At 41.2% G+C, this 14,971-nt stretch overlaps 1 protein-coding gene across 1 annotated transcript in view; it reads left to right on the top strand.

Moving 5' to 3' along the window:
• LOC311231658 (uncharacterized protein) overlaps positions 1 to 11,031 on the top strand; it is a gene marked incomplete at its 3' end in the record, with an annotated part of 68,325 nt that extends 57,294 nt beyond the window's left edge. Inside the window, exons 3-4 of the mRNA XM_084318286.1 lie at positions 8,205 to 8,445; positions 11,019 to 11,031. Coding sequence (XP_084174412.1) covers positions 8,205 to 8,445; positions 11,019 to 11,031 — 254 coding nt within the window. The remainder of the gene's footprint in view (positions 1 to 8,204; positions 8,446 to 11,018) is intronic.
• Between the last annotated feature and the right edge of the window lie 3,940 nt (positions 11,032 to 14,971).

Genomic DNA, 14,971 nt, shown 5'->3' with positions numbered 1-14,971 from the left:
AATTCTGAGGCCACGGTTAGAGTAGTGTGGGGTATGCGGTGGACGTCGTTGCAATGTATTGGGGCGGAACAGAGTATTTTAGGGTGATATTTAGTACATTGGAAACAAGGCTGGCTAGGATAATTAGCTTGCACGCCGCTATTTTATAGTTTACGTGCCGAGTGGGTGTGTGGCGTGAATTCTGAGGCCACGGTTAGAGTAGTGTGGGGTAGGGCTGGGCGATATGACGATATTATATAAATATCGGGTACAGTTCATTAACGATACACTTTTTAAACGTATCGTGGATATCGTGATGTTTTGCCCAAGAGGCTTGTGTCGCGTCAATCTGGTCCACACGTTGACACTTTTGAACAGCGCCGCCCCACACACACACTACTGCATCAAAAGTTACTACTTATGATAACAAAGGCATTAGTTTTGTGGCATTAACGTTATATAGTTACACTTTCAATAACATCAGCGTATTTACATAGCAACGTCCGAGGTCGACCTAGATATAGCAAGCATTAGTCGTTCATATCTCAGCTCGTGCTGACTCAGTTGTGCCCATTCTGCGGTCTGTTAATAAAGTTTTCAATCAGACAGATGTATGGAAAGGCTTTTATTATAACATCCGTTGCAGTAAAATCATTATGCCTCCAGTCGTTTAGTCATTCTGCGGAGCTAAAAGCTAAACGTCGGCCGCGGCGAGCTACCGCTGCCATTGTTGTTGTCATTGAGCTCTCCAATGGCGGAAGTAAAAAATGAATACACGCTTGCCGATTGGTGCTAAGAATAGCAGGGCGGGTGCAAGCGGTGTGACGTAATTGGCAGACGCGACTGTCAATCAAAATGATTCTGTTTGCCATCTGGATGAATGAGAACGTTATTAACAGATTGCAGCATGGGTACAATACAGTACAGCTCAATACAACAACAGTCAACAGTGGACTGGAGGATGCAGACCAGAGAAAGACTTTCGTCTTGTTTACATCAGGGTCCCCCATTTTCAATTCATCATATTTCATATCTAAATCATATAATATCTCATTGCTAAATATATGCAATATATAATCTAATAATCCAATAATCTAAATCTAATATATAATATAAAAATGCTAAATGCATGGGTATTTTATTTTGTCTTTAATGTTAGCTTGCAAACTCAAATACTGTCTTGGTAAGCCTCATAATGAATTGTTTGGGGGAAAAAAAGAAAAACATTGTGATGCGTATCGTGTATCGCTGAAAGGTCAGAAAATATCGTGATATCATATTTAGGCCATATCGCCCAGCCCTAGTGTGGGGTATGCGGTGGACGTCGTTGCAATGTATTGGGGCGGAACGGAGTATTTTAGGCTGATATTTAGTACATTGGAAACAAGGCTGGCTAGGATAATTAGCTTGCACACCGCTATTTTATAGTTTATGTGCCGAGTGGGTGTGTGGCATGAATTCTGAGGCCACGGTTAGAGTAGTGTGGGTTATGCGGTGGACGTCGTTGCAATGTATTGGGGCTGAACAGAGTATTTTAGGGTGATAGTTAGTACATTGTCATGGGATACCCCGCTTGCTCTGGCTAACTGCTAACGTGCGTGGACTGATGACGACATCAACTCAAGACATTCGCAGCAGCAAAACAAGTCTATTAATAGCCCGTCCATCGACGCCGGGCATAAGAAGTTAATTAAACTTGACAGAAATTATATCGACGATAATTATCTATCGAGTTATATGAAACTAATTTTTTAATTTGATCGCGATAACGTTTTTGGCCATATCGCCCAGCCCTACGTTTGATGTGGTCGTTTAAATAGAAAAGGCATGTGTCAGTGGAGTGGAAACAGCCAGACGCTTGGACACTGCTGCCTGTTGTGTGTAACACGCTGTAGCGTCCCCGGTCATGTTTGCTTTGCACAAAACGTTCCATCTCCCGAAAACTCCCCGAATTTCAGTCCAGGTTAGGCAAAATTCTGCAATATTCCACGTTTTACAGTTGATTCCATTTTTATTGGTCAATTCCACGATTCCATGAATGCGGATTTCATATGGCTCTAACCTAGCCACACAGTCATGTGTGTACAGCGAATACAGCAGGGGGCTGAGAACACAGCCCTGGGGGGACCCGATGCTCAGGGTGATTGAGTTGGAGGTGTGTCCACCCACCCTGACCGCCTGGGGAAAGTCCAGGATCCAGGCACTCAGGGTTGAGTTCAGACCCACATCGATCAACTTGTCAGCCAGTCTGGTGTGGACTATGGTATTGAAAGCTGAACTATAGTCAATGAACGGCAATCTCGCATAGCCCGCCGTCTGACTGTCAAGGTGAGAAATGGTGTTGTGCAGTACCTGGGAGACCGCGTCTTCAGTGGACCTGTTTGTCCTGTAAGCAAACTGCAAAGGGTCCATGGTACTAGGGAGGGAGGCACAGATGTAATCCTTTACCAGCTTCTCAAAGCATTTCATGACCACAGAGGTGAGTGCCACCGGTCTGTAGTCATTTAGGCCTGCTGGGGAGGTGTTCTTTGGTACAGGGATTATAGTGGACACCTTGAAGGAGGCAGGGACCACGGACTTGGCCAGGGATAGGTTAAATATAGTGTTGAACACTGGGGCTAGCTGCTTAGCAGATGAAGTATTTTCCCTGTTACTACTAAATGGACCCATGTCCATGATAAAAAAAAATACATGTTACAAAAAATATGTCCCATGATGCTGAAATTCTGGATATACTGTATATACAGTAATGTAAAGTAAACAACTATGCTAAATCCTGATTAAAAGAATAAAGACCACATCAAATAGGCTGTACAAAAAATGCTTTGATCATTTGTCCATAACAATTGCATTTAATTTTTTTTTTTTTTATATTTTTACTTACTTTATAAAACATATATACCCATAGTACTATAGTATTTTTATGATTTACCAGAAGTGTTGAGTCCAACATAGTCTGGTGAGAAACGCACCTTATCATTTATAATCATCATCCATATCATCAGTTTTGTCTTCTTCTTCATAATATCCAATAGTTCGCTCTAGGCGATCGCCATTGTTGAATGTTAGTTGGCTGTAGTTTGCTCCCTAGTGCTTTGGGTGCTGTGGGGTGACCCCACACTAAACTGGCCCATGCAGTTTAAAAGGTAGGAGATACTGCCACCTGTCTGGATTGGATCGCCATTGCAATTTTAACATAGCCAGAGGTCCCAGGCACACTCACAAAGGCCTGCACGAGTGTTTAGAATAATAATAATAAAAAAAGGAAAACGAGATATCTCGTTATTGGCGCTCAAGCGTTGGCTGTCAGAAACGAGATATCTAATTTTTGGTGCTCAATGAGTTTAAGAGGGTACAGTACATTATACAAAAATAATATAGAAACAGAAAAGTTAAGCATTTACAACAATTTGGTTGGCTATTATAGATTTAAACTGACCCAATGGATACTCAAGTATTGAGTTTAAAGTGCTTTGCAAAAGATTCCATTTGTCGGGGGCACAGAAGCTAAAAGCAGATTTTCCTAATTCAGTGCAAACTCTGGGGACCTATAGTGGCTTTATAGTAGAAGCAGCAGCATGTCTATAAACTGTGTCCATAATCCAGAACAGAAATTGTTTCAAAACCCTCCTTCTGCTAAGCATAGGAAAATAGGGTTTGTTTCTGTACAAAAGCCAACCTTCTGTCGCAGATGACACGCACACGCCAGGCAATTTTTTAAGCGATCGCGCAGCAAGTTCTGTCGCCTGGCTAAATATCGCCTCGATCCTATTTTTCTGAGGCGACGGCAGGCGACACAGCAAGGACAATGAGGAAATAATATGACTTCTACTGGTGTATCATTTGTACACCATTAATTTATCAATACATGCATTGATCAATAACCTACGTATTATTACCATGCTACTTATGTTAATTATTATCAGGAACTATTTAAATAAATAACGTTAGTTGGAGAAGGTATAGTGGCCGCTTGTCATTAACTAATAAATTGACAATGCGCCACGATGCACCTACTAGATGTTTTTATACTCGGGTAACAAAAGAAGTTGTGGATGTTGACAGAGTTTAATGTCCAGGCTGCAGCTGATGTAGTTTGTAAGGTTTATTGTCCAAAGAAAATTATGGTTGAGAACAGAACAGTTAGCGTCTTCCGTGAAAAAACATTCTCCACCTGACATTCGCCAAACATTCGCCTCTGCCACCTTGTTAGGGGGGGCCTCGGTGGAGGACGTCTGTGCTGCGGCCTCCTGGTCCCCTTCATTAGGTTTTACCTCATGGACATGATTGGGGGTTCTGTCTCCCAGGCGGTTCTGAGGTCTAGGACCTCCCCTGTGTCCCGCCCTTCGGTGGGTTAGCAGGGGTGTGTGGGTGTGTGCCACGGGGTGATGTGTCACACGTGGTCCCGCCTGTGCTGTGTGTTTTTAGGGGTCTCTAGTTCCCTCTTTTTCGCACTTTGGTGGAGTTGACTGCCGCGCCCTCTTCACTAGGAAGGGCGGGTGGACGGGACTCCCCTCCCCCCTGGTGGTAGGGCTTGCGGGTCCTCAGGGGGTATATTTGTCGGGCCACGCGTCTGCTCTGCCCCATATCTCAGTATGGCGAGGAGCGAGACGCGATGGCCAGTACGCTATGTAACGAAAGGTTATGACTATAACCTAGTTATATGAGTACTGGCTGAGCATCTCGCTCTTAGCGCGCCCTGAGGTCCCTCGGTGTCTTGTAGGGGGACACTGGGGCAGGGCCTGGTCAAGTGCATGGGTGCATTGTTTTCGTTATGAAGTACAGTAGGTACTGGAGATAGGGGTATATCTCAGTATGGCGAGGAGCGAGACGCTCAGCCAGTACTCATGTAACTAGGTTATAGTCATAACCTTTCGATATGATACTCACCATTGTGTCCTGTATGATAGGGTGGGTTGGCCTTCTCTTGCAGAAAGGCGCAACAAACACTGGTATTTATTTATTTTTAAAGCCCTTATTGGTAAACAACCTGTTTATATCTCCTCACTGTTAGATTGGAATATTGGAACCTATTCAACTCGATCGAATGACTGGATGGTTCTTAGGGTTCCTCAGATTTGTTCTGAGCTAGGGAAGTCAGCCTTTTCCTTTGATGCCTCTAACTCATGGAATGTCCTTCAACTCACGCTGAAATTGGAGGTTCGCCCTTCCCTTGGAATGTTTAAATGTAAGATTTCAGACCATTGTGTGACTACCTGTAACTGTTTTAGTTGATATTTTTAAATTATTTTGAAACGTTTTAAATTTTTTTACTCTGGTGTTTAAATTTCTGTGAATATTGTTTTTATTATGTACTCTACAATCGTTGTTTCTGTAAATGAGGGAAAGCTCAGATGCTTACGATTTTAAATAAAGGTTGAAATATATATTTGTATGTCATGCATGTCTTAAATGTCATGATTAGATTAGTTTAGATGATTAGATTAGATTCCTTTATCTGTATGTTGTCGTGTATGTCATAAATGTCATGAATTGAAAATGGGGGGACCCTGATGTAAACAAGACGAAAGTCTTTCTCTGGTCTGCATCCCCTTAACACAATCGCGGCCACTGGGATGAGTCTAATAAATCTCTAGAGGACCAGCAAATGTAAACAGATGTGGGGCTGTTTGTAGAGCTAAATCTATACTTTATAGTATTGCTATCTGTCCATTCTCATTGTCAATTGAGACCATAAACCGTCCCTTCAAAATGGCTTAAAGAAAAAAAAATTTCCTCAATACGTTCTCATTTTATAGCGCCGTGAATATAAGCGTTATACGGGATTCCGGCTAGGATATTTCCTGGAAGGCGAGATAAAGGGCTAATAGCTACTACCGTTATATCCAATGGAATTTCCGTTATACATACGCTACAGTTAAAACTCAAACTGCATATGATCGGCACGATCCTCAACCATGTATGCATGAAAGGGGGGGGGGGGGCGGGGGACGTTGTTTCTTATTATTGATTACCAATAACCGTGTTCGTCTAAGTAGCCACATAGGCCGATCGCCTGGTTGAGTATCATAACAATGCCCGATCAGGTTGTACTTTACGTGAAAAAGATCTTACCATGAGCCGGTTGGATCCCCCCGAGCATTTCCCCGTTATCGATCGCCATCTGGTAGATCGATATGTCCATTGGCTGATGATAAATCCCCTTATTGCATAGTGAAATCCACGCTCCAAAAGGTATTCCGTGGAACAGACAATAGCTATTGCTTCAGATGAGTAGAAAACGACATTAGAGATCAAAAAATAAAAAGACTATCTATTATCGCGATAGCGCCCCTAAGAGGATCTGGCCGGTATTGCACTTTGGCGAATTCAAAGAGTAGGATACATCTGCAGTGCAGCTCGGCGACCTTGAATAGGTTATTCAAATGGAATAAAAGCCAAAACAACTTGCCACGGATATATCCGTCCTTCTGTCCACAACGGGTGGAATCGAAACACGGATATATACGTTGTTGGGCGGGATTGTGGTGTACTTTAGTTTGTATATTCTATAGTGTTTGGATCCTATTCTTTTAACTTTTTTACTGTATGAAGCATATTATCAGGGGGCTCATACAGAAGCAAGCATTTTACTGTACATGTACTTTATATGTGACAAATAAAACAACACTTGAAACTAAACTAGTAAATGTAAAAGTATGCATTTTGGATAAATAGCTCTGAAACCATTTGTAAGCAGATGTGTCAAAGCCAACATTCATTAACCTTTGCAATAGAATAGTGATGAACTGTGTCAAATTAGTAGTGGCTGTTGCTCTAAACTCACATTGATGTGGGCTTAATATAGAGTGATCTGAGAGAAACAGATCTTTGCAAGACAGGGTAGCTTGGATATTGGTCGATATAGCTGTTAAGATTACTTCTATCTCCACCTGTATGTAATGGAACAACATGAGCTATTTTTCAGATACTAGAACTATACATGATGGCAATGAAACATTTGATATATGTTAGTTCTGTAATTACTGTAGCAGCTAACCTGAGCAGAAAGAAAGAGTCAACCTCTCCAGTTGATTTCCTGGTATCAATGGTCTGTAATACTTCAAAAACAACACAGGGAGAGAAGGGCTGCAAGGTAAACTGAGGCATGCCTCATAGCATGCACCAGCTCATGATCACCAAGAGGGGGCGCCATATAATTATTATCAAACAAATGACCTGCTTCAGAAAATGTGCCGATTAAAGGCCAGACAAATCTCTTTCTGCTCAAATATTAAGACAATTAAATTGAATTCACCACTTCAAAAAATTATGGCCGTATAAAGGGATCTAAATATTAGCTGGTGATACAAATTCAAATAATAGTTTGATTTGGCATTCACTACCTCAGATGCACATTTATTTCTAAATTGCCTAAATAATGACAGATGGGAAGGGTCTCCAGAGTGTCTGTGTTCCTTTCTCTAAATAATTCACATAGCTCAGGTGAGAACCACAGGGTTAATCTATATTTTATCCTAATTTATTTAAAAGGAGCATGTTTATTGATGACTAAGAGAGAGAACAACATCAGGGGTGTCTTTTGGAAATAGTTTATCTGTAGTCTGGAGTTTTTGTGGGGCAGTGATCTCTGATTCCCAACTCAAATACTCTGCAAGCTGAATTATTATTACATCTATTTGAGAAAATCAATTGAGGTGGATTTAGCCATGTTTTTCAGGTTTGGCCTGGTGGGTTCAGTAACCAGCTGGGGAAGATATAAATTACCACTAACCTCCTTAAAGTAGTTGGAGGCATTACTTAACCAATTAAAAAGTTAAGAAGAAGAATATTTGGTCAGCTCAGACTGCCTGCAAGCTAGCATAGACTGTAAACATAACAAGCATAGACTGTAAAAGATGAGATACTCATGTACATGTCTTACTTTATAGCCTTGTGTTATAGAAATAAACCTTTGGCCAATATCTCATCAAGTGGAATCAGATCCATTCTGGAGGAAAGCTGGGAACCTTTTCCTTCTCCTCTGATGTTACTGGAGGAGGAAGCTTTATGACAACTTGGTAATAGATCTGACCAACTGTAGTCGATACAGATCAATCAAATGTAGCTAGTATCACCCTGATAGCGATATTGGGTATATGGTCTGTGCATCCCTATATAGGCCTATTCTTTCAACATGTTACTTTCCTGGCAAGAGTGTAGTGTTTGTTACTTTCAAAAGTAATGGTTACAACAAATTACATTTAAATTCTTCTTCTTTCTAGACTCCCTTGCCTTACAACTGTTTATGTGTGAAGAGGAGGTTCCCCCTGAGCAGCAGGAGAGGAGCCCCAGTCTGGACCAGGAGGAGGCAGAGCCCCTACAGATGAAAGAGGAACAGGAGGAACTCTGGAGCAGTCAGGAGGGAGAGCAGCTCCAAGGTCTGCAGGAGGCTGATATCATGAAGGTCACATTCTATCCTGTCTCTGTGGAGAGTGAACATGATGAAGAGAAACCTCAGTCCTCGTGGTTTAACCAAATCCAGGACCCAGAGCCCCTACAGATTAAAGAGGAACAGGAGGAACTATGTCAAGATCTAGAGGAGTCTGATAGGTGCAAGATGATCTTACATCCTGTGAAATATGAAAACTATAGTGAGAATACTCTGTCCTCACAACTCAGCCAAACCCAGGACCCAGAGCTCCTACAGATTAAAGTTGAACTACATCCAGGGCTGGAAGAAGCTGATCGCTCCAAGATCACAGTAGACCCAGTGAAATGTGAAGATGGTGAAAAGAATGATCAGCCTCTTCAAACCCAAAGGGAGAGAAACGGAGAAGCTTACTCTTTACCCAGCACTTCAACTGAACAGATGAAAACAGAACCTGATGCTGAGGACTGTGGAGCATCAGAACCAGCCAGTAACCTAGATCCAGCTGGTGACTTAGAACCAACTAGAGATGGCCAGCTCCTCTCTTCAGACTGTTCGGGAAATGAGACTGATGACAGTGATGACAGTTCTGAAACTGATGACAGTGATGATGACAGTCCTGAAACTGAGACTGATGACGGTGATGAATGGAAGGAGACTGCAGGGCCAGGTTTGATGACTCTGAAACCAAAGAAGACACAGAAAATACAAAGTTTGTCTAACAGCAGTCCTGGGTTCAGAAAGAAGGGACATCTGAAAATACACATAAATAAGCATATTGGAGAGAAACCATTTGGTTGTTCAGTTTGTGGGAAAGGGTTTAGTACGAAGGGAGCTCTGAAGAGACACGCAATAACTCATACTGGAGAGAAACCATTTAGTTGTTCAGTTTGTGGAAAAGGGTTCAATAGGAAAGAACATCTTAAGATACACGCAATAACTCATACTGGAGAGAAACCATTTATTTGTTCAGTTTGTGGGAAAGGGTTCAATATGAAAGACTCTCTGAGGAAACACGCAATAACTCATACTGGAGAGAAGCCATTTAGTTGTTCAGTTTGTGGGAAAGGGTTCAGTGTGAAGGGAGCTCTGAAGAGACACATGAGAACTCATACAAGAGAGAAACCATTTGGTTGTTCAGTTTGTGGGAAAGGGTTCAGTTCAAAAGGATATCTGAAGATACACGCAATAACTCATACAGGAGAGAAACCATTTAGTTGTTCAGTTTGTGGGAAAGGGTTCAATATGAAAGCTAATCTTAAGCCACACATGATAACTCATACTGGAGAGAAACCATTTAGTTGTTCAGTTTGTGGGAAAGGGTTCAATATGAAAGCTAATCTTAAGACACACATGAGAACTCATACTGAAAAAAAAACATTCTGTTAAGTTTAAGCTGGGACTAGACTTGAAAAGAAGAGAGAACAGGTCCCAAAACACAGTTTGCAGTTTACATAATAGTAACCCCATGTACCTATTCTAAGCAGTATACTTAATAGAATCCCCATGTACTTATTTTAAGCAGTATACTCAATAGGATCCCCATGTACTCATACTATCATTAAAATCTTAAAAGGGACATGCATTATAAATGGCTTTGTGTTTAGCATCGTTTTATAGTAATAGCGGTTAGTATCAATGGGTCTGTGTCTCTAATTACCATATTGACTCATCAGTCTAGTCTCGAGTTCACGAGATCCTCCCTCATTCAACTAAGCTGTTATGATTTGACAGTTTTTCTGACGTGAATATAGCACTGATTTGCATAACTAACTATGGTTGACAGCGGCCGCAGAGCGAGTGGAAAATCTTCACTTCCTCAAACAGAGCGAGGGAGGGAGGGAGGGAGGGAGGGAGGGAGGGAGGGAGGGGGAGCTTCTGTTGGGGAAACAAACCGCACGCGAGGAAGCAGCAGTAGCACACACTCATTTACACACAACCTGGACCTCGCAGGGAAGCAGCAGTAGCACATACTCATTTACACACAACCTGGACCTCGCGGGGAAGCAGCAGTAGCACACACTCATTTACACACAACCTGGACCTCGCGGGGAAGCAGCAGTAGCACACACTCATTTACACACAACCTGGACCTCGCGGGGAAGCAGCAGTAGCACACACTCATTTACACACAACCTGGACCTCATGGGGAAGCAGCAGTAGCACACACTCATTTACACACAACCTGTACCTCGCAGGGAAGCAGCAGTAGCACACACTCATTTACACACAACCTGTACCTCGCAGGGAAGCAGCAGTAGCACACACTCATTTACACACAACCTGGACCTCGCAGGGAAGCAGCAGTAGCACACACTCATTTACACACAACCTGGACCTCGTGAGGAAGCAGTGGAGATAACTTTATGCTCCGTGTCCCTCTCTCTATCTCCCTCCCTCTCTATCTCTCTATCTCTCTCTCTGTGCCAGTCGCAGACTGTGTGGATGACTGTCACTCAAAGTGCTTATGGGCGGAGCCAGGCCAACACAGCCTGGACTCCAAAGAGAGTACTTGATTAGAAATATAAAACGATGATAAAAAAAATTTAATAAAAAAAAACGTACAGATGTGTTCAATAGACTCACAGGAATTGTGTAAAGTTGCCCAAATAGTGCTAGGAATAGCAGTGCATGTCTCCTTTAAATTGTACCATATGTCCCCCTTTAGACAACAGACCTAACGCTAGTGTTGCACTTTTGTTATGCTAATTTGTTAGCCAATAGGCCACTCTATTCAGGTGGCGTCTCCTCACCTTTAATCCGGTGCTGACCCCTGGACTTGGGATTTGTAGGATTTGTAGTTCTGACATACACAACCTTTTCTGACATAACGTTTCACCTTTTAAACGAATGCTGCCATCTACTGGACTACAGAAAAGTACTGTATGGAAGTTGATTTGTAAATAAAGGCCCCCACAGGCCATTTTCAGTTCAAAACCCAAATGTATATGTTTTTTTTAATGACTTTTTTTGGTTTCTATAAAAAAAAAAAAATGGTAAATGTTTTATATTCATCACTGCTAACACTGAATGAAGTACAACAACAACAACAACAACAGTACTGTCATTTATATTGTCTAACAAACAAATACTAATCACTTGTCACTTGTTTTGAAAAATATGACAAACTTGACAACAGCCAGCACATTTTATAAACAAACATATAAACAATTGAAAACAATATAAACTATTTACAACACAATACACCATACATACATTTATTCATTCATTCTCATTCATCCAAACACCAATAGCACCAACAGTCTTCGCCCTCCTCCCACTGTACACAGTTGTCACACTGGACCCACGACACTAATAGTCCATGGACCAGAGCCCAAAATGTCATTTGTCGGTACCACTCAAGGTGACGAAACTTACATATAATTTTTTTAAAGATCCATGTCTGTAGACGATATTTTGGTATGATACAGTAGCCCTTCCTGAGTGGTAGCTGTATCATAATTATCGAGTCATGAAGTATACCCACCCCCTCAGGAAATTGCATTTCAGATGCTGGTGCATATCATGCTTTAGACCAGACCTGGGCAATTTACGGCCCGCGGGCCACGGGTCAATCAGAACGGCGTACCAAATTTCTTTGAGCAGGAGCACGCCGCAAGTCCGCGCTCCGGAAGTTACCGGAATGCGTTTCGCTCGACACCTGGCTACTTTGCATAACAACAAGCGTTGGAGCCTCTGAGGGGTGTGGTCTGCGTGCGCGAGCGTCTGTCAGTTCAGTGTGTGTGTCTCTCTATCGTAGCTCTGAGCAGACAACACAGCACACAACACAGCGTTGGCAGCAGCTATCAATCGTATTGGAGAATTCTGTGTTCACAGATATTAGGCCATTATTATTATTATTTTGTCTCGGTCTCAATGAAGACTGAGCCGGCAAGCGAGAGTGAATCCAATGATTACTTTTGCCTAGCTAACCCGCACAGCACATTGTGCTAAGCTAGGCTAATAATAATAACTGGACTTTGGAGAAGTCAGCCAGTCTGAGCCAGATGGCTTTCTACAGAACGAGTCAATGAATGAATCACGATAGAAATAAATAACGCCTACATGCTGGCTGTGTGTGTGTCTGCATTCAGTGCTATCTGGTTGCACGTTATTAGCCTAGCTAACCGGCACTATCCGCTTCCATTCATTGTGCTAAGCTAGGCTAACATGCAGCCAAGCTAGGCTAACGTGATAAAGCCCAAGACAACACACAACTACTGTATTGCTTTTTGTATAAAGTTGATCAATTGCATGTCTTTTAACATGCTGCAAAACATCTCTTCAGTGTTTGTGAAGTTGAAAATTAAATGGAACACTGATCAAAATATATAATTTACTACTTTTTACAATGGGAGATAATGAATAATGAGCATAATTAAGTTCAAGTTATCATTGGTTCGGCCCTCCAACACAGTTCAGGTTTCTTATGTGGCCCCTTGTAAAAATTTATTGCCCACCCCTGCTTTAGACTCACGTAGAGGACATCTGTCAATATTTCACAATATTGTCTTTGGTATCATTTTAAAGGGGACGGTCATCTTTCATTCAAGCTAATATGTGAATCTTTCTGACCAATATAGAGGTCACTGGAGCTCTTTGAACAGTCAACAACACATTTTTACACGATTTCCGCCTAAATTATATACTATATTTTAGCCTATTGTCATCTAGGAGCAACAGGGACACAGAATACAAAATCTACAACACCCTCAGGACCATAAGGATCCAGGAAATGCATAATATGCCTAGATACTATTTATTGTCAGGGGTGATTGTGAGCCTTAAATTAGAAGAGCAGTACTAGGCTCCTATTAAACTATACAGAACAGCCACTAGGATAATGTCACAGAGTGGTCTGTCTTTATCATACATATACAGGACACAAAGGACACCACAATGAGATAAGGAACCACTTAGTTTTATAAACAACCTATTAAACAGAACAACATTATAAACTAAATTAACATTGAAAGTGAATTATACATTTAATCCCACAGTATACAGTATCGTTATTAATGGGAATAGGCCTATGTCAACATCTGATTATAGTCAGGCTATCATGGTCTGTGTGTACTAGGGCTGTCCCCGACTAAGGATTTGGATGGTCGACTAGGATTGGCCAAAATTTGCCGTTAGTCGACTATTGGTCGACTTTAAAAAAAATTAAAAAGTATAATATTTAAACATTTTTTTTTTTTTTTTATCGTTCCATTTGGGCTGTGGGGGGTGCTTAATGTCTGAAGGAGTCGACTGAAGGCTTCTTGTCCTCTGCAAAAGCATGCAATTGGTCCACTGATGGATACATCTTGATATTTGTCTAGTCTAGTGTGTTCATTAGATGGGTGAAATCCTCTTTCAGTGCCTCTGTGCCTGTTTTCGTAGGCAGTTAGCCTCTGGTATGCATGCCATTAGCGTTAGCCACGCTTCTAGGCCTCTTTTCTTTTGGAAAAAATTATTAAAAAAAAATATATAATTTCTTTTTTATATTCGACTAAGAGGTTGGCCAGTCGACTACGGCTCCTTTCGACCGATTAGTCGACTAATCGATTAATAGGGGTCAGCCCTACTTAAGATAGAGTTGAGATGGGTAAAAAAAGAAATCTTTTTAAAATGTATTTTGCATTAATTTTCATAACGCAATAATTTGCTGTGTAATTAATTAATCTAATTAACGCGATAAACTGACAGCCCTACAAATAAGTGTCAATTTTGTTTGGTTTGGTAAATATTGCGCTATGAACAGTCTATCAGTGTACTGTATGTGTGTAGGGGCAGGTACAATAAGAGTTTTCTTCTTCCTGTTCCTTTTGGCCATGGAATTTAGTGGATGATATTAAGTAATATATTTTTTTAGAGAGTTGTTCATTTGCACACATTTTTGTGTACAGTCTTAGACCAGAGGAATAACATGTATGAATTCTGAAATTGGGAGTAGTTCCTTGTTTGTAACATATCTGTGTAATTTGGATTCATAAAATGGATAACTGAAGCCGTCCATAAAATAATTAAGTGACATTAATAGCTTATTCTACACAAAATATCACCACACATACCATGGTGAGAGAGCGGGGCAGCCAGGGTGCGGCTCTGAAGAGAGATAAGTACATTTGATTTAGCATATATACATTTAAAATGACAAAATGCACAACATATTTTAAATGAATTTAAACAGTTGATTTTATTTTATTTTATTGATGGATTAAAAACACACAACAAGGATCCAAAGGATAACATGAGAGTAAAACCCTTATTTCCGTCATGGTCCCAGGGCTGTTAGGCCACAACAAAAACACGACAATAATACAAATCTCATACATTTAAAACATTATAAGACTAACCTATCGCTAAAATTGTATACCCCACAATAACTAAAAACTGACAATAACACAAAACTCATACATTTAAAACATTAAAAGACTAACCTATCGCTAAAATTGTAAACCCCACAATAACTAAAAACTGATTGGAAACCCATTCAAACTATAGGGGGCTATTCCTCTATTCTGTCCATGAGCCACTTCCTGACGCTTCTCTTGAAGCTGTGGAGGCTCAAGCTCTGTTTGATGGGGATAGGCAGCTTGTTCCAATCCTGGGCTCCTGAGAAAGTAAGGGAGCACT

The sequence above is a fragment of the Notolepis coatsorum genome, assembly GCF_963971535.1.
Source record: "Notolepis coatsorum genome assembly, chromosome: 7".
In the NCBI taxonomy this organism is placed as follows: domain Eukaryota; kingdom Metazoa; phylum Chordata; class Actinopteri; order Aulopiformes; family Paralepididae; genus Notolepis; species Notolepis coatsorum.
This window is presented reverse-complemented; position numbering and strand designations above follow the sequence as displayed.